General features: G+C 39.2%; 1 protein-coding gene across 7 annotated transcripts in view; it reads right to left on the bottom strand.

Moving 5' to 3' along the window:
- Positions 1-9,974: 9,974 nt before the first annotated feature.
- Positions 9,975-22,684, bottom strand: part of ZNF800 (zinc finger protein 800) — a 159,855-nt gene continuing 147,145 nt past the window's right edge. For 6 of the 7 annotated variants that reach the window (XM_053898023.1, XM_053898022.1, XM_019452630.2 and 3 more), the window contains one exon: positions 9,975-11,234. In XM_053898023.1, coding sequence (XP_053753998.1) covers positions 11,048-11,234 — 187 coding nt within the window. In that variant the 3' untranslated portion in view covers positions 9,975-11,047. Of the gene's footprint in view, positions 11,235-18,670; positions 19,197-22,684 lie in introns of those variants that run through there. The other variant, XM_019452633.2, reaches the window with a different exon arrangement.

The raw sequence follows: 22,684 nt of genomic DNA on the forward strand, positions 1-22,684 counted from the left end.
AAGCCAAATGTCGCCATCTCTCAGGCAACTAGGTAAAGAGTCAACAACGAGCTACATCAGTGCTCTTCAGTCTGAGAACTGGTGCTGGTCCACAGACTGCTTGTTATTGGTCTATGATGTTGAAAAAGTACAGAAATCGAAAGTAAGCTTTCAGAAAATTGTATAGCACTTTGACCGAGTAATTTAATGTCTGTAGAATGTGGTCATTTAAAAGGCGTGTTTATATTTTCTCTGTCTTTGTTTCATTTTGTATGTCTTTTTTCTGTTCATTTTATTTTACCCGCAATTCATTTTTATTGTATATTTTCAAAACAATCTGTCCACAGCAGATCGGAAATAATTGGAAACTATTGTTCCCTTTTTCTTTCACAGACCCAAAAATCCTGGTTCTTCACCACAGATGGCTTTTTAAGAAGCCCTGTGCTAGGGGAGGGTGCATGACTCACAGAAGGGAATTCTAGGTGAGAGGCCCCTAGAAATATCCAAGGAGCTAGAATCAACTGTAAACACCTGCCAGGCCCAGTAAACTCCACACCAACTCAAGACACTCTCAACTCGTTAAGAACTTTCCTGGCCCCCTTCGCTTCCTCGCTCCCTGTGCTCTGACCCTAGAGGCTGGGCAAGCTAGGAGAAGGTAGGAGCAGTAAACCTGGAAAGTGGGGAGAAGCCTCCTCATCCTCTTCCTCCACCACAGCCTTTGGGGAAGAGACTAGGGGAAGGCCCAACCTTGAATCAAGCTTGGATTATTGATTATTACAGGAGACTAGACATTTTGATTACTGACTTGAGAACGTACTTTGTGGTTAAAAATGAATATAGGACTGTTTTCGTTGTGTAACGGTGAACAGAAAATTCATGACAGCTGCCCAAGTTTTTATCCAAGGCCAGGACAAGAATAAGCCCCACAGAACCACTGTAAAGGGAGAGCTGACAAGAACAGAAGTCACTTTATGGTTTCATCCCTCAAGTCATAATTGTTCGACCTAATAATTATGTAATTCTTAGATATAGGACAAGTCTTAATATAGAGCCATTATTGTAATGATTTAAGGAAGGTTTCTCAACCTCAGCAATATTGCCTACGGGGCCGGATAAATTTTGGTGGGGGGTGGGGGAAGTCCTACGCATCATGGGATGTTTAGCAGCATCCCCCACCTCTAAACACCAGCACTCCTAACCCAAGTTGTGACAACCAAAAATGTCTCCAGGTACTGCCAAATGTCTGCTGGCCAGCCAAAGGTGTCCCCAGTTAAGAGCCACTGAACTAAAGGAAGCAATAAGCTTCTTCTTCCTTTCCCCATCCAATAATTACCTTTCTGCCAAGATTCAAAGCACCTGAAATCGCATCATTCGACACATTCCTTGCCCATTCCAGGCATACTCTTTTAAGTCCAAAGTCCTCTGAGAAAGGACAGCTAACTGTCATCAGTCACTGAAACATTACTGTGAATGGGGTCATCACAGAATGATCTATTTTTATTTTAAATATTTATTTATTTTGAGACGGTCCTCTGAGAAAGGACAGCTAACTGTCATCAGTCACTGAAACATTACTGTGAATGGGGTCATCACAGAATGATCTATTTTTATTTTAAATATTTATTTATTTTGAGACGGAGACTGAGAGAGAATGAGTGGGGGAGGGGTAGAAAGGGAGGGAAAGAGAGAAGAATCCCAAGCAGTTCATGCGGGGCTTGAACCCACTAACTGTGAGATCATGACCTGAACCAAAATCAAGTCAGACACTCAACCAACTGAGCCACCAAGGCGACCCCAGAATGGCCTGTTTTTCATGGCCTGTTGTCTAAAGTCGAGATGAGATGAGTAAGACACAAAGATCTGAGAAAACCTGTTGGTTCCTTCCATTTCCAAATCATCTCTTCTCCCCATCTTCTTCCCACCTGCACTACCAACTCTCTCTTTCAGGAATCTCACCTCACACCTGGATTACGGCAGTAAGTTTTTACTATATCCTCCAGCACCAGTTACATGTCCTGCAAACCCACCCTTCACATTGTCCTCGGAATGATCTTTCTAATCATGCCATGTCCTTACTTGGAGGTCTGTAAATACCTGCCATCACCCAGAGAAAAACATCCAAGCAATGTAATAAGGCATACACCCTAATTCCATCCATAGGGAATAATTTCAGTCCCCCAAGTCTTTGTGCCCTTGGCTATTTCCTTTCTCTTTCTTTCACCAACCGTTTGTTCACTGGGAAACTCCCACTCAGTCCTTCTGGTTCTATTCAAGCACTTATGTCCTTGAAAATAAACTTTTCTCTGAGTCCCTCAGCAATATTTAAGTGCTCCTTTTTCCATGATCCCAGATAACAGTGCGTGTATCTTTAGCATAGCAGTTTCCTCTCTGTATTTAATAATTTTCTTACTGGATAGGGCACGTGGGTGGCTCAGTCGGTTAAGTGTCTGACTTTGGCTCAGGTCATAATTTCACAGTTTGTGAGTTTGAGCCCCACGTCGGGCTCTGTGCTGACAGCTCAGAGCCTGGAGCCTGCTTCGGATTCTGTGTCTCCCTCTCTGCCCTTCTCCTGCTCACCCTCTGTCAAAAACAAATAATAAAAAGACATTAAACATAATAATAATAATCTTCTTACTGGATTTTTTTTTTCTCCACTAGACCACGAGCTCACTGAAGATAAAAAAAAAAAAAAAAAAAAAAAAAAAAAAAACAGTCTGGTTGTTTTCCTGAAGAAGCTCATGGCATGGTTTACAGACCCCTACGTGATCAGGCCTCTGCATCCTTCCCCGATCTTATCCTGCCACAGTGTCCATCTTGCTTCCAACTCCCACACCACACAGACCTCCATTCAGTTCTAATCCATCACGTTCTCTCCCACATCCAACCTCCCCATACGGTCTTCTCTCCTCTTTGCAATGTCCTTCCTCTTATCCTGTCTTGAATGCTGTCCCTGGAAACTCTGCTCATTGTCCACCTCTCAGCTAAATGGCACTTCTTCCAAGAACTTCACCCGAACGTCCAGACCAAGGGAGGCCCCTCTGATTCACTCCTCCAAGACACTCTGAGTTTCTTTTCGCACCATTTTTCACTTGTTACAAAGTGTGACTCTTGTGCCACCACAGTCAGGCATAAAAGATGGGCTATTTCTTTAATTTCCAAGTAAAATTGAATCTGATTCTGAACTTCTCACTCGACGGGGGTGCGGGGAGGGGAATCATGTTTGGGGAAGGCTTTTGGAACCCAGAATTCTGGATGCTTCTGGAGTGCTTAAGACCCTTAAGTGGAGCAAGGGCCTCTAGGCTAACCCACTGAGGTCTATGGTCACTACTGAGATACTGGCCAGGTTGTGGTTCATTCCGGACAAAAGGCTCCAGTGCTTCATGCCAAGCTTTAGGGCTGCATCAGGCTGAATGTCATGGCACCCAGGTTCTATCACCCAAGTGGCACCAGAGGCCACTTTCCTCTGAGGCCCTAAGACTTCCCAGTGTGCCACTGCTCCCAGGATTGCAACTTTTGCTTCTAGCCCCCCAAGCACCAGTCTGACCCCTAATATTTGCAGGGGCAAGCTTGTGTCTCAGACGTCCAAATATTTTAAAGTTACACACCAAGAAAAAACCATGAAGTGAGTTCTGTTGTTCTATGCTCACACATATATCTTCATAATTTCCTAGAAGACCACATTTAAATCAAGAATTCTTGGATTCCTCAGAGTCCCATACTGGAGCATGGTGGCCTAGTCATAACCGGTCCCTATCCCACGGTCCCAGCTGCATCCCACACTGTGCGGGGCCTCACATGGACCTGTATGGACTCTCCAGCCTGCAGAACCAAGCTGTGTCCACACCCCTGCAAATGCCATCCTTTGGCCACTTTTGGGCCCTATGAGTGTTTGACTGATGGCACAACAGGATGGACCTGAAGAAGCTCCAGACAGCTGTGTGGATTGAGACTTTGGAGTTCTGGGCACCCAGAATATACTCTACAGAAGAGGACTCCGAGTCCAGGTGGGCATATTCCCTTGGCTCCCCAGACTCATTTGTCCTGGCAAAGTAAGAGTAACCGAACAAGGGCCCTGTAAAGCATGAGTCCCAAAACAGAGGCCTCTCTTACCTGGATCTGAGGGCAATCCTGAGATCAGATCCGCAGGCCTAGCTGGGACTACCTCTTTCATACACAACAATAAAGGCACCAGAAAATAAACTTGTTCTATTTTCTAACTCAATTGAGAATTATACTATCCGTACTAATTCAATTATTACTGCTGTGTGGAAGCCAAGAGAATGTGCCATCAAAATGTTGCTAGCTAATAAACAAAATCAGTATTTCCTGAAGTTTTATAAAAAAAAATATTAACAGTTCTATTTAAAAAAAAGTATTCTATAATGAAATGTTTGAAATACATACTTTTAAAGCAAACCTTTTACTTTAATGCAGAACTTCTCAGAGCCTTCAGTATAAGAATATGGCCGTGAACCTCCAGATTCACCAATAAAGTAGGCAAAATATTGCCCCAAATTAGTATGGGTGTGTGGGTGTGGGTGTATGCATACACACACATGCACATGACTGCACACACGTGCATGAGATTTCTTTCAGCACAAGAATGTTGAAAATGCTATCAATCAAAACAAAACCTCATTATCAGAGTTCTTGAGTGCAAGTGACAGAAACTACTCATTCCAGTTTAAGAAACAAAGAAATTACATAGAAGACTACCAGGAGAGTCTTCAAAGACCAGGTTGGAAAAGCAAGCAGTCTGGGCAGTGGAAACCACAGCAGGAAGACCCCAATCCTTATACTGCTAATAGTGAAATAAATTAATTCCCAATCATCTACACTTCCAATAGCATAGGAAAGTTCTCACAAAAAACAAGTGAAGACACAAAACCAAGATGCAAAGGAATATGATCCCAGTTCTATCAAAAAGAAAGAAAGAGCAATGTACAGAAACAGTCCTAGAAAAAAATATAAAAAATGTTAACAGTGTTTTTTTCTGAGTGATAGAGTTACAGATAATTTTTATTTATGTACATAAACCTCATTTGTAATTATAAAAATAAATGTTTTTTAAATTACTTTTTCCAAGTCCAAAGGAAAATTGTTCTTAATGCCAAAATTTTGTGACAAATTCCATACTCACAGTTTTCAAATCCTTCTTGAGTTCATATACTTTGATAATGAGTTTTTCTAATTATTAAATGATCATATAAGTTCCATATTATGAGGATTTGGGGTTCAATAAATATTTTGAAAGCTCTTTCTTGCCTTTTATGTGAGTAACTAGGACATTATAGAGAAATCACAATTCCAGTAAATTATTGGTATTAGTATGCAAAATCCCTCTTGTCAATAATTAGTATAGACACCACTAGTTGGGAGTTTTGGGGAGGATCTTGTAAGAAGGAACTCTAGGTAATGCTTGCATATAACTTCAGATAAGACCACTTCACAGATAGCTTCGCTTTTTCCAAACAAAGTTAGCTCTTTATTAAAATAGAAACATAAATATTAATAAATTTATTCTTTATTAAAAAGAAATCAGGATTCACAAAAACAAAACCTGACAACACTATCCTAAATAACACCAGTCAAAAATGAAATAAAAACAGCAATTATAATCCATTATTTTAAAACAGCAACAATTAAGAGACTACATACCAAAACTTTTGAGATGCAGTCAAAGCTGTTCTCACAGGTAAATTTATAGCCTTATATATCCTATTATTAAATAAGAAAGAAATAAAAATAAATGAACTAAGTCATCAATTACAAAGAAACATTAAGAAAACAAAACAAACTTAAGAAAATAATAAAGAAGGAATTAATTAAGAGTAAAAGTTACATTACTGATGTAAAAAATAGTCAAAATAGAATTTATGACATAGCTACATGTTGGTTCATTTAAAAGACTGGCAAGTCTAATAAAAAAAGAAAAATGCAGCTAAAAAATTAGAAATCAGAAAGGAGCTATAACTATAAATATAGAGAAAAATATTTTTAATTGCAATAATTATATATAAAAGTCTGCTGATTTTAAAATTCTATGAAAATGCATTATTTTCTCTAAAAATATTATTTTTTAAATTGATACTCAAGAAATAGTAGTTAACCTCCCTAGGCCAAAGTTATGGAAGAAAAACTTCAATGTTTTCAGAGTAATCTTCCACTCACCTACCCTGAAAAAAAGTTTGGAGTATAAACAGTACTATGGGTGAGTTCTTCCAAATCCTCAAAGAATAAGCTATTCCTATACTCTATACTAATCTAGAGCAGAGAAGATGATTTTTTGAAGCTGATAAAAATAGAATTAAAAAATTTAAAACTACCATCCAATCTTATCCATGAATATAAATGCAATTATCCTACATAGAATGTAAGAAGCTGAATTCAACATTATTATATTATACTGAAAGAGGAAAAAGCCCACCATAATGAAATAGGAAGCATCTCATGCAGAAATAATCCAACATTAAGAAATCTATTAATATGATTTATTGTAATAATAGGTCAAGGAAGTAAAACCATATGATCATCTCTAGTTTCCCAGAATATGTTTAATATAATTCAACAACTTTCAATAAAATGCTTAGCATACGTGAGCCAGGAAACCATTTCCTTAACCTAATGGAGACCTCTATTTCAATCCAACAGCTAACATTAAAAGTGGTGAAATACTAATGACATTCCTCAAAAGTCAGGAATAAAAGCAAAATTAATACCATCATTTATTTAACATATGAGGTATAAATATTGTAAAGGAAGAGAGAAAATTATCATTAATTACACTTCAAATGATTGTCTACTTAGAAGAGAATCAACTAGGAGGATTAATGGAAGAGTTCAAAAGAATTACCAAAAATCAATAGCTTGAGCCTACAAGGAGCAACCAGTTATAAAACATAAAGAGAAAATGACCCCAACAAAGATATGGCATACCTAATGATTAACAAGAAATATGGAGGACCTACAAAATTACCAAGGAATATACCTTGGTATATTGTATATTGGTATATTGGTATACCTTGGTATATACCTTGGAAGCCTTCAACAACCTTGACATGTGACAAGTTCCTGAATGGAGAAATTAATATTACAAAGATGGCAATTTTCCTCCAATTAATTTATAACATTAAAGCAATTCTAAACAAAATGCTAATAGAATTTCTCTTGGAACTTGACTGAAAGACAGCTAAAGTTTATCTGAAGGAATAAATGCACAAATAGAGCTGAAAAAGAAGAGTAATGTTTGCCCCAGAGTAACGTTTGCCCCATTAAAAAGTTAATCACATAATAAGGCAAATTATGAAATGACAGTAATTAAAACAGCATGGCTCGGGAATAGAGAAGACTACCAGGCAACCAACAAACAAACAATAAATCCAGAAAACACTCCAAGTGTATTTAAGAATTTAATATTTGGTAAATGTGGTTTAAAACAATGGAAGAGGGAGTTTTCAATAAACGATGATGCAACAACTAAATAAATAGTTAGAGCCTTAATCACATCTATATCAAAAATAAATTCCATTTGGAGTAAAGATTTCAATCTTTAAAAATTAAGAGAAAAGAAAACATAAACAAATATTTATATAACATTGAGATGGAGAAGACTTTTTTAAAACATATCACCAAGACCAGAAATCATGAAAGAAAAGATAGATTTATCTAAATGGAAAATGTAATATTTCTATATATCAAAGACATCATGAATTAAATTGGTACATATATGACAAGGGGCATAATGTCTGCAGCATATTGAACAAATAGTTGATTATTTTAATATATAAAGAGCTCTTAGAAATCAATAAAAAGTGAACTCCCAACTAAAAAATTAGCAAAGGTGTTTATTTGTTCCTTCAACAGGTATTTATTGTGCATCTGATATGTGCCAAGTTGTGCTAGGGGCTGGACATACAGTGTTGAAGAATCTAGACATCCAGACACAGTCTCTTCCCTCATTCATTCCAGAATGAGAAACAGACACACATACAAAAAGTAAATAAACAAATAAATAAAGTTACAAATTGAGAAAAGGGATTGAGTAATGAAGGAAACAAATAAAAAACTGGGAGAAGAGTGGTGAGGACTACTTTCAAGCAATGCTGTGGGCAGGGCTTTCTCAGGATGTATTTAAGTGTCACATAAAGGATAGCCAAGGAGAGCAGCGTAAGCAGAGATAACAGCACTTCCTAAGCCCCTGAGGTGCAAAATAGATCTTGGCATGTTGGAGGAACCAGTGCAGCTGCATCACAGTGGGCAATAAAGAGGGGAGCATGGTTGGGGGTGGAGAGAACAGTAAGGGTCAGTTCACACAGCACTCTGTAGGCCATGGCAGGGGGTTTAGCTTTTATCCTGTGAGCAACAATTTACTCAACTCAAGTTATGATCATAGGTATGACTGGCTATCACAGTAATCAAGTGAGAAAAAATACTCATCAGGATTAAATAATAGCATTGAAAATGGAAAGAAGCAGACAGATTAAAGGTGTATTTTGGAGATGAAGCTCATAGATTATGCTGGCCTATTTGATGTAAAAAAGAAGTCATCAAAGAATCAAGGATGACTCCTAGGTTTCGAGCTTGGTTGTTGGACGGCGGTGCTACTTACTGTAATAGAGAAGGTGAGAGGAAACAGGTTTGGGATGAGAATGAGGAATTAGATTTTGGACATGTTAAGTTTGAAAGATCTGAGTCATCCAAAGGAAGATATTAAGCAAACAATTAGAAAGAGTCTAGAATTTACAGGTCAAGGGGGGAAACAAAGTTGAAACCTTTAGCACAAAGACAGTACTTAAATGGATGGAAATTGTTAAGACTGTCCTGAGAAAGTACATGGAAAGAAAAGAGGGAGCTGAATGGAGGTGAGAGACCTCAACTTCTCAAAGCCTGGCAGAAGAAGTATAACACTGATCAGTGAAGGAGGAGGAAAACCAGGAGACAACAGTGCCTTGGATAGGAAGACAGAACATTTAAAAAGCAGAGAGTGGTCAAGGTGAGGACAGAAAGGTATCCTCCTTTGTTAGGATAACACGGAAGTGACTGGTAATCTTCACAAGGACACTTTCAGTGGTGGGGCAAGGGGAGTCACATTGTGGATTGAAAGCAATTGGAAGATTAGATGAAGACAATATATAAAGATAACTCCACAGAGTTTGGTTACGAAGGAGAGCTGAGAAATGGCTATTGGTGGGAAAGACGTGGTTTAGATTGAGGACGCTGGAACATGTCTGCAGGGAGATGAGAATGATCCATTCAAGACAGGGACTGATGATGTAGAAGAGAGAAAGGGGAAAACCTAAGGAGAAAAGTCGTTGGAAAGGCGACAGGGAATGGGATCCAGAGCACAAGAAGAGGGGCTGGAATTTGAAATTTCCTCCATAGTCACAAAAGGAAGGAGGAGGTTACCAAGGCAGCTGGGTTGGGAGGTTGGAGGGTAGGAGGGTTTTGTGGCGGGAAGATGAGGAGGTTTTTATGCAGTATCTTCTCTTTTCCAAGGGAAGTTTGAAGTAAACAGGTAGGAAGGGATCAGAAAATTTGAGGAGAGATGAAAAGGTATATGCATTAGAAGTGGGAAACTGAAACTACAGTGGGAACAACAGCACCAATTTGAGGTTGGAAATCATGAGTTGAAAGTGAAACTAACTGCATTGTGTGATTTTCTTAAAGAAAATGTTCGGTTGTCCCAATAAAGCCCATGGAAGGCAGATGGTAAAGTTTGTCCAGAGCTGGGAGTTTACAGGGAAAGTAAATTGGAAGAAATTGAGGTTAAAGATTGCTGAGAGCACTATATTTCAAGGATTATAATGATGGACCGTGGCATCCAGGCTAGACAAGGAAGGAAGTGAATCTAGAACAGGGGCTGATAGTGGGGAAAATGAAGTTAATGAATTAGCTGTCAGTAAACAAGGGATCCAGAAGGATAGGAAGATGATCAGAGTGGAATGTCTGAGAACCTGTTAGCTCAGGTCCTTCTAGAAGCAGACACCAAGGCAGGCTTCAATTTGCAAGAGTTTTATTGAGGGGACATCTGTGAAGGAGAAAGGTAAGGAAACAGGAGCAGGGAGGGGAAGGACTTCATACCATAATGCAAGTCTGACACCTATGAAAGGAGAAGGGGATCCAGCAAGAAGAGCCTTAGACTGCACGCATCCCGGTTCTAAGAAAGTTCAACCAGGCTGCTGAGGAGTCCCCGAGACAAAGTTGCTCCTTAGAGGAGTCCTGCATGTCACATGAATGGACCATCACTAATACCCACACGAGGCTCAGTTAGGGACTGGGAGTAGCCAGGAGGAGCATGGCTTCAGTGCAAACCCGGTCGTGGATCTCCCGGGATGCAGTCTAGAACCATGGGGGCAAGGACTGATTCCTAGGGGAAGAAATGGTCACTGGGGATGAAGTTACGAGGAGGGAAGTTACAGGGATGTTGGAGTTCGAGTTCAACCACAGTTACGCATTACACACTCCAGACTGTGTCGGTGACCCCGCAGTCATCGGGGATTTGCACACTCACTAAACCAATCTCTGGCAGACAGTGGGGCAGGGGTGGGGAGGAGCTTGTTGATGATAGGATTTGAGGTGAAGAAGACTAAAGCGGGAGCTGGCCTTTGAAGAACTAATAACGAAAGAAACTGCCTAGGAAGTGGATAAATTACAAGGAGGGAAAGAGGTTGCTACCGTCCAGTGGGAAGATTCTTAAAAAAAAAAAAAAAAAAAAAAAAAAAAAAAGCCGGGGTTTTGGCAGGATGAGGAAGTTACGCTCGGAGAGCAGCAAAGACTAGCAAGGAGGCCAACCTCCCGACCCGCCGGCCCTAAGGCACACGGTCCTCCTGAGGGGCTTCGTGGGCAAGAGTTGCGAGGCGAGCCAGGTTCGGTCACAGCGAGCGGGTGAAGGGAGGTCTGCGAACAGCTGAGCACACCGCGGAGTTCGCTGCCGTCGGAGCGGACTTGCCCGAGCCCGGGACGGTCTGCAGGGCGCGCGGGGAAGAAGGCGGGACGCGGCGGGGGCGCCTGAGGTCCTCGGGCGGTGCGGAGCGCCGGCGTGGTCCCGCCGGTGGCCGGGCGGCGGCGCTCACGGCGGCGCGGGCTTCCCGAGGCCGCGGGCGGCGTGCTGGCGCTCCCGGGCGGCGCCGCCGCGGAGCTTGGCGCGGCAGCTGGCGGCGGCCTGGCGCGTGGTGACGGCGCCCGCGGGCGGGCAGCGGCTCCCCGGGGCGGCCGGGCGCAGGGCGGCGGCGCTGCGGGGCGACGGCTTCCCGAGGCTTCGGCCCGCACGGGCGGCAGCGGTCCCCATGGAGAAAGACAAAGACACGCCGGTTAGAAACGGGACACACGCGCCGGCTCCTCCCAGCTAATCCGGGCGCCGCAAACCCGAACTCCGCGCGATGCCGTTTCCGCCCAACAGGTTGTCTGTCCCGCAGACGCCCAGAAACCTGTGTCGCTCGGAGGAAAACGGCCTCCGGCTGAAGTCGCGTATGTGTTTTAGCAATCAGAGAAAACGTATCAAAACCCTTAAATCGTTTCGTACTTTGACCCGATTCTCGTTTTAGAATTTTCCCCTAAGGAACAATTATGAATACGTACAAAATTTCCATACAGGGCGTTCAGTACAGTATCTACAACAGGAAAAAAAAAACAACAAAACCAAAGGCGAAGAAAATTAAAGAAAAAATTTAAAGAAAAACGGGAACTATCCTATATCCAACAGTAAGATGTCAGTCGGATTATACTCTTTCTTAGAGTAGATATTAGCCTATCAAAATAATGCTGGGAAATAATACCTGATCACATGGGAAAGTATTTATACTAGACGGAATGAAAAAATCAGTTCTCATCCCCATTTGTAATGTGTGTGGAGAGGTGTATACTTATGTGTGTACATACACAGCACACCACACGTGTATAAAATAATGGAGACAAAAACCCCAAATGGTCATCTCCAGGTGATGAGGCCGCAGGTAATCTTGATATGCTTCCCAAATTGTATACAATAAGCATATTTTTATAATAAACAATACACTTAATAAAACTTTATTCCCTTCTTATGTTCCCATTCTTTCTCCCAAGTCAAATTTCTGAAAAGAATCGTATTGTTTAGAAAACTAGTGGACATCAGGTTTTAAGAATGAATGGATGGTCCCCAGTAGTTTATCTCCCTGAAAGGTACTGAGTACATCAGAGTATTACAAAGCAGCTTGTCTCTTAAATATTACGCAGTTAACCATAAGCAGTGTCTTTTGTGAAGTTATACCTTATTTTACTCTAGTAATCATTTCTACTTCAGAAAAAAAGGAGGGAAAAAAGCTTTCTGGGTTTCTAACAAACCTAATTTGGTTTGTTAGACTTGGGAACACAAAGTTTACTAAAAACAGAAAAAAACAATTATATTTTTGGAACAAATGTTTTACAGAATACCAACGTTTTAACAACATATTCAATCATTGTCTCCTTGACTTCAAAGAACTTAGTGGGAGCCAAATTAAAATGTTACAATGAACTAGTCTAAACATCTTGGTCTTCCAATATAATACATTTAAATTTTTAGCGGTCATTAATACCTAGGAAGCCTGGTTTTTGCTAAACCTTGTCCCAGGAAAATGCATAAAGATGACCATAAAATTATATTAATATAATATAGGGGTGGGATTCCAGGGCTGTGTTGTTAATTTGATACAAGATACATTATAAGTTCCAAAGATATTTTTAATTTTTTTAAATGTTTTTTTATTTTTAAAAGATAGAGACAGAGTGTGAGCGGGGAAGGGGCAGAGAGAGAGAGAGAGAGAGAGGGAGACACAAAATCTGAAGCAGGCTCCAGGCCCTGAGCTGTCAGCACAGAGCCCGACGCGGGGCTTGCACCCACAAACTGTGAGATCATGACCTGAACCAAAGTAGGACGTTTAACCGACTGAGCCACCCAGGTGCCCCTTTTAAAAAAAATTTTTTTTAATGTTTATTTATTTTTAAGAGAGAGAAGTTCCAGTGATATTTTAAGCCGAAGTGACCTCAGAGTTGTCAGGTTGATTTTACTTAATGATGAACAAATCCAAGTTTAGATGTTTATTACAATAGTGCTTAAATCAGTGATGACCTACTCAACCACACCATACTGCAAGTTTCCTTCTCTCTAAAGGTACTGGATAAAATTATCATGTCTAGAGGCATACTTTTAGTAAAAGATTTTCAGAAATAAAATTTACAGAGAACAAATCCTGAGAGGCCAAAAAGTTTGTATTAACTAACTGTTCCTGAACAAAAAGATGGTTTATGAGCTTTTTAATAAAGCATTTCTTCTCCAAAAACCTTATTTTTCACCAAATCAGTTACCATAAACAGGATTGAATACAGATACGCAAGAGCATTTATTTTTGGTGCTATCGTCTTTCACTCTCCATATAGTGAGTCTATTTAATTTGACATTTTTGAGTACTGTTTGTCTCAGTACTGTGCTTAGACACTAAGACCAAAAGATTACTGAGGGTTCCTACCTTTGAGAAGCTCTATCTAGAAAACTGCCTTCAGATTATTAGGATAACTCAGACCCTGGACCTAATCTGAATCCCTATATCACCCTTCAGTCCTGCCAAAGCTTTATTTCTCACATTCTTCGCATGAGCTTTCTAATTTCCCATGATTCCTTTGCTCAGATTCATCCACAGCATCCCACTGTCTTCACACTAGCTAAATTATTAGTTCTTAGCCTTTCAGGAAAATCAAAGACCAGTCTGAGATTCTGATTAAAGATATGGGCTTTGTCCTCCAGAATTATGCACAGAAATACATACACCATATACTTTATTTCACTGCACTGGAGACTGATTTCCTGAACATAAGCAATGTATAAAGAACAATATTTACAAAGGATTATACCTCCCTCATATTGTTATTTTTCGTAAAAGAAAAATGGCTTCCTGGAGAAAATTAATTTAAAAGCTTCTAACTGCTCAGTAGTAAATTTCAATTATATTTGGCTTATTGAAGTAAAATTATGATATGGTCTTTGATACAGCAACACGTACGTCTTCTTTGATAATCAGTTAGAACTTTTTTCTCCATGGCAACAAGCAGTGAAATCTTTGAATCCCAAAGGTACACAGAACCCAAGCAGAATTCCAAAGAACGCTTTGTCAGGTTAAGGTTACCTCTGTACTGCAACACTAAATTCCTCCAACACTTTAAAAAAAATTTTTTTTTTAAGTTTATTTATTAGAGAGAGAGTGGGAGGGGCAGAGAGAAAAGGAGAAAGAATCCCAAGCAGGCTATTCACTGCCAGTGCAGAGCCCCATGCGGGGCTCAAACTCACCAACCGTGATATCATGACCTGAGCCAAAACCAACAGTCAGACGCTTAACTGACTGAGCCACCCACGAACCCCTCCTCCAAGGCTTTCAACCTAGAGTCAAGTAATGTTATTTCCCCTGCTTTCAAATTAAATTAAGACCTCTTGAAAGGCAGCAAACCTCTGCCTAGTAGAGAAAAACATCATATTCTGTTCCTATTTCTTGGTAGTACCTGTTGGAAAGGTAGTGACAGCAGCTGATACGGAAAGTAATGAGACACAGTCACGTGTGGCTAGCCTTCCCTCATCAAAGCAGGAAAACCATGACGTATGCCTGATATGATGGGTGCACATTTGCCCTCAGAGTGCTAGTATTTTTTTTTTCTTCCATTTGAATATTAGAGAGAGAGAAAGACAGGATTATTTTGAAACCGTTGACAGTCTTTCCAATTTCCAAAAAGGGTCCTAAAACGGAATTCTTTCTTGAGGGCATCAGGGAGCACATGAAAACGTGAAGCTTGATGCACTGAGAGGCATCAATAGTTTATCCAGTTGCATGCTGAACAAAAATGGCAGAGCATCCGTTTTCTTCTAATTCTGGAGTTAGTGGTATTTGACAGAAGCACTGCTTCAATTCTCTTTCATGGACCATATTTAAGAAACTCTATACCACTCCACTCCCCTATCATGTATGATTATTTCTCACCTCTATGCTTTTGTTCTTGGCATTTCACCCATCAAAAAAAATGTTTTCTCCCTCCTTACGTCTATTCAAACACTTTCCACCCCTCAAGACCCAGACCAAAGCCACTCCCGACGAGCTTTCCCTGATCATTACAGTCTGAAGTGATCTCTCCACTTTCTGAACTCCCACAACAGTAACTACCCAGGACCGTTGGCTCCAAGTGTGGTTCTGAGACCACCAGCTTCAAAAATGCACCATAATCTGTATTTTTACGAATACCAGAAAAAGCTATGGCAATGTCTCCACTGTTTTCCTACATCATTCCGCCACTCTTAAAAGAATAACTGATCCCCAGATGGATGGAGAGGGGAAGGCTGACAACGCTCATTGTTGCTGCAGTGACCAACTCATCTGTTCCTTTCTGTACCCATTTCCATACAAAACATTTTGATTCGCCAGCTGTGCGTCCTACCTGTGACGTCGCTGTCAACTGCTGAATTCACCACCATCATACCTCTCCCTCTGGGTTTTCAACCATTACCTCCCAATTCCATGGCAATCCTGCTATTCTAAGAATCCAGATGCTGCTACCATTTTCAAAATAACTTTACGTTCTATGAGAAAGAATTTAAGCAGAGCTTGAAATGAAGGTAAGCATGATTAGAGGGAAAGGGCTATAACTGAAACATCATCTGTTCAAATAAGATATAAAATTATACATATTCTAGAGCTAAGCAGTAACTTGAAGATCATCTCTTTTAATAGACTCACATTGCAGATGGGGAACTGTGGAGAATGAGGTATTTGGGAGCAAAAAACTGAAACTTGAAAAAGAAAGTCTCAAAAACAAAATGGTAGCAAAGTCATTCAGAGCTAAAAAGGATTGTCCTAATTAGCTGATGGATTCCATATTAAGGGTAAATGAAATTAAGGAGTTAAAAGACTTAAAGAATAAAGAATGAAAATAGCTCAAAGTGTAAAAGATGAGACAGATCAGTCATCTAAAGAAATGGCCCAAAAGACCGACTTTGATATTACAAGTATCAATGTGACCTGAACTCAACACCAGTTATACTTATTAATATTAGTTATTATTTAATTACTGTATGCCAGGCACTGGGCTAAGTGTTTTATAGGTATTAATGCAAATTTATTAAACTCCAATGGAAAAAAATGTGCTAAAGGAGATAGTCCATGGTAACTATGTAAGAAAAGAAACCAAGAAATCAAAAGCTGGCCATCTGTCTGCAGCCTGGTCTAGTAAAAAGGATGCTCTGAAATTTGAACATCTGGTCTGAGTGGCAAATATACTCCTTGGGAAAGATGAATGCATCACACTACCAGAACTTGCTGATCTGGGTCACTGTGAGCTGACTCAATGCCCATCAAGCAACCTTCTGATTACAATTTAGTAGACTGTAGATTTGCCTGTTTGGAGAAAATACATGAGCCATAAACATGAGAAGCCAGTGCGTCTGATACCTCTCCCTGCAAATTAAAAAACTAGCACTGTAATATTTATACACCAGTATCTAGGAGGCTCGTTAGATGACACAGTTCTCTAGCACCCAGTCACCTTGCTAGATCAACCAATAATCAAGGCCAGCCTTAGAAAGTAATAGCCATGTCAAAGTGACCTGTGAGGCCTGGAGGGGAGGCTGGCCTGCTCTATCTCTTGTTCACCATCTTCAAACTACAATGCTATGTGATTTCGAACACATACTAAACACATACACGTGCACATGCATACAGCGCACGCGCATGTGCGCACACACGAACCATTTAGGAATGAAAATGATGGAAAAAGGAGGACAAAACATAGTGTTTCTCCAGACTCCAGGGCACCACCTTGTGAATTCAGAGCTTTGTTTTTACAGCAGAAAAGGCTCAAGATTGAGGATTGACTGATTTAGAGACAGAGAGAGAGAGAGAGTGCAAGCAAGGGAGAGGGGCAGAGAGAGAGAAAGAGAGAGAGGGAGAGAATCTTAAGCAGGCTCCACACTCAGTGTGGAGCCTGACATGGGGCTTGATCCCATGACCCTGGGATCGTGACTTGAGCCAAAATCAGGAGTCAGAAGCTCAACCAACTGAGCCACCCAGGTGCCCCAAGATTGTTTTTTTTTAGTAGCACCAATAAGTATTTATTTCACTTGTTAAAAGAAGTTAGCCACCTAAGGAAAAAAATTCAAGTAAAATATAGACATATAAATTTATACCAAACAATAAATATCAAAACATTTCCCAGGTGCCTGGATGGCTCAGTCAGTTGAGCATCCCCCTCTTGATTTTGGCTCAGGTCATTATCCCAAGGTTGTGGGATCAAGCCCTGCAGCAGGCTGAGTGTGAAGCCTGCTTGAAATTCTCTCTCTCTCTCTCTCTCTCTCTCTCTCTCTCTTTCTGCCCCTCCCCAACTTGTGTGTGCTCTTTCTTAAAATAAAAAAAAAAACCACTAAAAAAAAAAAATTCCCATGTCTCACACAATACACAGTTATTTAAGGGTTCTGGTTTTTGTTTGGGGTGTTTTGTCAGTTTTTGTTTCCTGATAGTATCTCCATAGAAGAGAGACCTAGAAATATAGCAAGGTTCTACCACGACTTAATCACAATTTTTGACAAGACTTTAGCTCTCAATCTTACACCAAGAATTCCAAAGTCAGAATGCAATTAGAACTGTCCAGTTTGAAGATAATACACACAAAAGCTGCACTAATGCTATAAACCTCAAAACTACGATCTTATTTGTTCTACTACTGAATCTTAACTATTGTGAAAGTATTACGAAAATATACTTTTAGTATGATTAACTTTTTTCCAATCAGTAATGGAATTATAATTAATACTGTTTTCAAACAGAATTACTCAGTAAACAATGCATTGAGAAGTACTGCCACCTTTAGGGAGAATGCAGGATTACTGTCTATCTAAAGTAAAATCCAAATATAAATACTTAACCTCTATAAATCCTATCATGGACATCTGGCATGGGACACATTTTTTTTTAGTGGGTTTGCCTTTTGTGATATGGTTTGGTTGAAAAGATCTAAAATCAAGGAGTTCTTTAGGCCCCATTAATCTCTAACAAATAAAGCAATAATTGCACTGATACATAAGTTAGCCAAGAGAAACCCAGAATGATCAAAATTAAGAAGACATTTTTATACAGATGATCATGAGTCATATCAAGATTAACACATATAGTTACAATCCATTTTGAGAAACAAATGAAAAATTATTTCTGTTATTTGCATATGAGGTTGGAGATTTAAAAATTCAGAAAATAGGGGCGCCTGGCTGGCTCAGTCGGTGAAGCATGCAACTCTTGATTTTGTGGTTGTGAGCTCAAGTCCCATGTTGGGTATAGAAACTACTTACAAATAAAATCTTTCTAAAAAATGGAAAAAAAGGTATTTAAAAATTTAGAAAATAAACATTTGTGGTTTGGTATTTATAACATCATTGCCTTTCACTGGCACTGAGAAAGATTTTTGTACATACCAGAAAGATTTTTATACAAGTCTAAAGGTAGATCATTTCCCTGAAAACTGTACCTGTCACTTCTTTTTCAAATGAAAATTTCCTAATTAGCTGTTATTGGTAACTAGCAGTAATAATTATTATATATATTTCACTTATCTTTTAACTTCAACATATACCATAAAATAAATCAATAACCATGATCTCTTTCTGAAAGCAATGTGAAATACTACATTATGGTCACATAAGAAACTCAATGTATACTAGAAACAAAAAATGATTTAATAATTTGTCCATTCATATGAACAAAAACTATTTGTTTAAATGATAGACAATATAGTAACATGAAAGTTCATGGATCAAAGAATAAAAATATCCAGTGTCCACAAAATTCAGACATACTGCCATGTGAAAAAGTGGGGGGAAAAAGCAAGGTACAGAAAAGTGTATACAAACATGCTACCATTTGCATAAAGGGGAAGGTATACATTTATATGGTTATATGTACATAGGACAGCTCTTGAAAGCCCAAGAAACTGGTAATTTGACTCTGGGGTAGAGAATGAGAGATGGGATAGGAAGAAAACTTACCTTTCACAGAACACCTCATAGTACATTTTGTTATTTTTTTTTTTTACATGTATGTGTCATTACCTACTAATCTTTAAGAGATAGCTGGCCTCTATTCCTGAATTCTTCATTAACTACACATGTGACCTTGTGCAACCACTTACCTCAACTTTTTCCACTTTAGAATGAGGGTATGCTAAATCTCTAGAGTCCCCATCTGCAATTCAACAGAATTATGGCTCAAAAAACAGCATATACAAAATGCCAGGTGGCTAAAAAAAAAAAATAACTATAAGCCTTACTTTGCAGTGACTTATATAACACAATATTGTAATTACTTACACTTCCGCCTGCTCTGTTCCCATGAGGCTATAAAAAAAAAAAAAAAAAAGGCAACATAGCAAGCAAAAGAGTCTGAGAATAAACTTTCTGTTTGGCAACAATGTTTCTCTTCTTTCTTTCAGGTTAATCCTCCTTTTTTATATATCTAAACTATGGCTTCCAAGATATAGACTCCTAGAATATACTTGATAAATGAACAAATATTAAAAATAATTGTAAAAAGGTAGAATTTTTGCAGTAGAGTTTAAAAATGGATCCTAAGAAAAAAAGCTGAAAAATCACCTCCTATTCCCATAAAGTTAGCCCAAGAATCTCCCAAAATCATTGATAATCTTCATAAACAAGATACTAACAGAACCAGAGTAGCCAAGAGGAGAGCAATAGAAGGTTTAGACCAAAGTAGGACACAAAGAGGTGACAGAAAAGACACCCAAACTGACAGCTGGAGAACAGAAAACAGGAAGAGGCCTGGGGATCCGTTCATTCATTATCCCACATGCTGCGGAGAAAAACTGTTGGGCCTCAAAGGGCTTAGAGTCTAATCGTGGGGCACACTCTAAATAATGATGCCATAGTAACACACAGGGTGAGAGTGAATAATAAGTGGTAAGGTAAATGTTGTGAGTTCATCAAAGGAAGAGGTCACCATGGGTTGGAGCTGCCAAGAACAGAGTCACAAAAGAAAGAGGATTTTGAACCCTGTGTGATAAGCAACAAGATGATGGCAGCATGGACCAAGTCGGCGCTCGTAGTAGGATGATGAATTTAGTTTTAATCATACTTTGATTTTAAATGGTAACTTTGCCAAACACGTGAGAATCAGGGTTGGCAAATTTTCTCTGCAGACTCCTACTACGTAGGAGTGACGACACACTAGCACTGTATCAAAAGTGACTGAACAGGCTAAATACAAGATCACTATGCATCTAGATGCAACTTTTAATAGGGCAGGGCGCTGAGGTATGAGAAAACGTTTGGCAACCCTCTTCCAGTATTTTCTTGCAAGTACCTAGCATCATTTCCTATCACAACCTTCACACACTTAGGAGTCAGCTCCACCCAAGATACACAAAACCGGGAAATCAAGAGGTGCCAGTTTTACTTTTCTATCGATTAAGTCTGTGAATTGGGGCTAGCAGATGAAATAAAGTGCTGTGGATTTTACTGCATCAGAAGGAATGCCAAAACAACACAAAACAAAGCAAAACACTACCTTCTATCTCCCAGTGATCTAGTAAAGCTAAGAGAATAATGTTTAACCACTTAATATACTAATTTTGGCATAACTTCAAGGTATTCATTATCTTCTGGATAAAGAATCTGGGTGTGTTTTTGGTAACATGATAAATCTTGTAAGAAATTTCTACACAAAATGTCTAAAATGTTGGCACGGGGCAAGAAAGAATATCAACAAATATAAAGGTTATTAAACAAATGAAGTCCTCAGTGCAGACAATATGTATTCTAAAATTCTATTCCACTCTGCATTTTTGTTACAAACTTTCAAGTGCCGAAATACCTTTATTCAATAATCTTTTAGTGACTTACTGAGGTGAAAATGGGTATATTGAAAAAAAAGCAATGTTTAGAAACAAATTTATTTAGAAAAAAAGATTTGAAACAAGTCTTAAAAGTTTATGATTTAAAATAATTCTACACAGGGCGCCTGGGTGGCTCAGTCGGTTAAGCATCAGACTTCGGCTCAGGTCATGATCTCATGGTTCATGGGTTCGAGCCCCGCGTCAGGCTGTGCTGACAGCTCAGAGCCTGGAGTCTGCTTCAGACTCTATGTCTCCCTCTCTCTGCCCCTCCCCTACTCACCCTGTCTCTCTCTCTCAAAAAAAGAAAATAAACATTACAAAAAAAACACTTTAAAATAATTCTATGCTATGGCAATGTACCTTGTTTTGACATGGATATTCAGTTTATGCTAATGCCCATTATTAAAGTTCAAATAACAAGAAAATGAAACCATTTTCAAAACATTAGAACAGAAAACTTTAAATGTTCCCCCCCCATTTTACTATAGATTATAAGGTTATAATAAAATGTTGTTTTATTATAGCTGTCCTCTTCTAGTTCAAGTCTGTCAGCATTTCTATTATTGACTTTAGTTTTTAAGGGTCCTAACTCATCCATAAATTTACTCTATTAAAACCTGACACAGAAAGTCTCCCAGGAATCCTTCCCTTCAAAGGCAGATTTTAAAAGTTAATCAAAAGTTGGACAGCTCAAATGGTTTACAGTACAACGTCATTACTTTCAGCCCCAAGCAGGGCTGACTTCTTAAAACTCATTCTACACACTCTCCTCAACATCCATTGGTCCGTGCCAGGTAAACAGATTGTTCCATGTCAGTTCTGAAGGGACAAAAACCTCCACTTGCGGAGAATTCTAGCGGCTATCTAAATGGCAAGATCTAAAGTTCCATTGTTAGATTCTCCCTTCAGAAAGAAGTGAAAAGAAATTGGGAGAAACCAGTGAGGGCCACAGAAACATATATGACAATGCAGGACCTAGCTTTTAACTGTTATCTTAAATATTGACCCATCCAAAAAAATGTAGCTTGGCAAAATAAAATCAATATATTTCAATCATCTGTTCAATATTTAATAGCATATTTTCCCCCTTAGAATCTGGCTGTGGATACTAAATTAAGTTTATCATATGGATTATGTCAGATTCTGTTAGTTTAGTGACATGGCTTCCTCCTAGTTTTCAGAAATAGTTTCTGCCTTGATCAGAAGCACAGGGACTAAATCACAAACAAATCCCGAACATATGAAAGGTATGGAACTCAACAAACACACCTTGTTCAGTCTCAGAACACTAACAGGTTGTTTTATTATTTTAAGAAGGTTATTTCCTTTCTAAAAATAATCTTTTAAAATAGGTCTTACAGATTTTTTTAAAGTCCTCTAAATTCGTTCACATTGCCTAATAGTGTTACAATTTAATTACCCAGCATTTCTTAGAGTAATATCAAATATAAGTTATATTATAGACTGTATAAATGGCAGTGGAGAGTGGTAGCGGTTGGAGCAGAGAATCAGTGCTAGTCAAACATCATTTCCCAAATGAAAAACTGAAATAGAAAGGCACCAACCTAACTTACACACTAAACCAGAATGTGAGAAATAGTATGATATGCGGAGTGTATTTATCCTTCTTTGCAACCTCTTCATAACCTATGGCTTAAAATATATGTGCACTAATGACTCATAAATCTCAAGTCTCTGGACAAATCTCTCTCTTGACCTCCAGTCTGTATCTCCTAGTCCTACTAAGCATCTCCAGTGAGATGTCCCATAAGCATCTCAAACTCAACACATCTAAACTTTAATTCAACATTTCTCCCCAGAA

Source organism: Panthera pardus, unplaced genomic scaffold (genome assembly GCF_024362965.1).
Source record: "Panthera pardus isolate Hobbes unplaced genomic scaffold, ASM2436296v1 HiC_scaffold_8, whole genome shotgun sequence".
Lineage (NCBI taxonomy): Eukaryota > Metazoa > Chordata > Mammalia > Carnivora > Felidae > Panthera > Panthera pardus.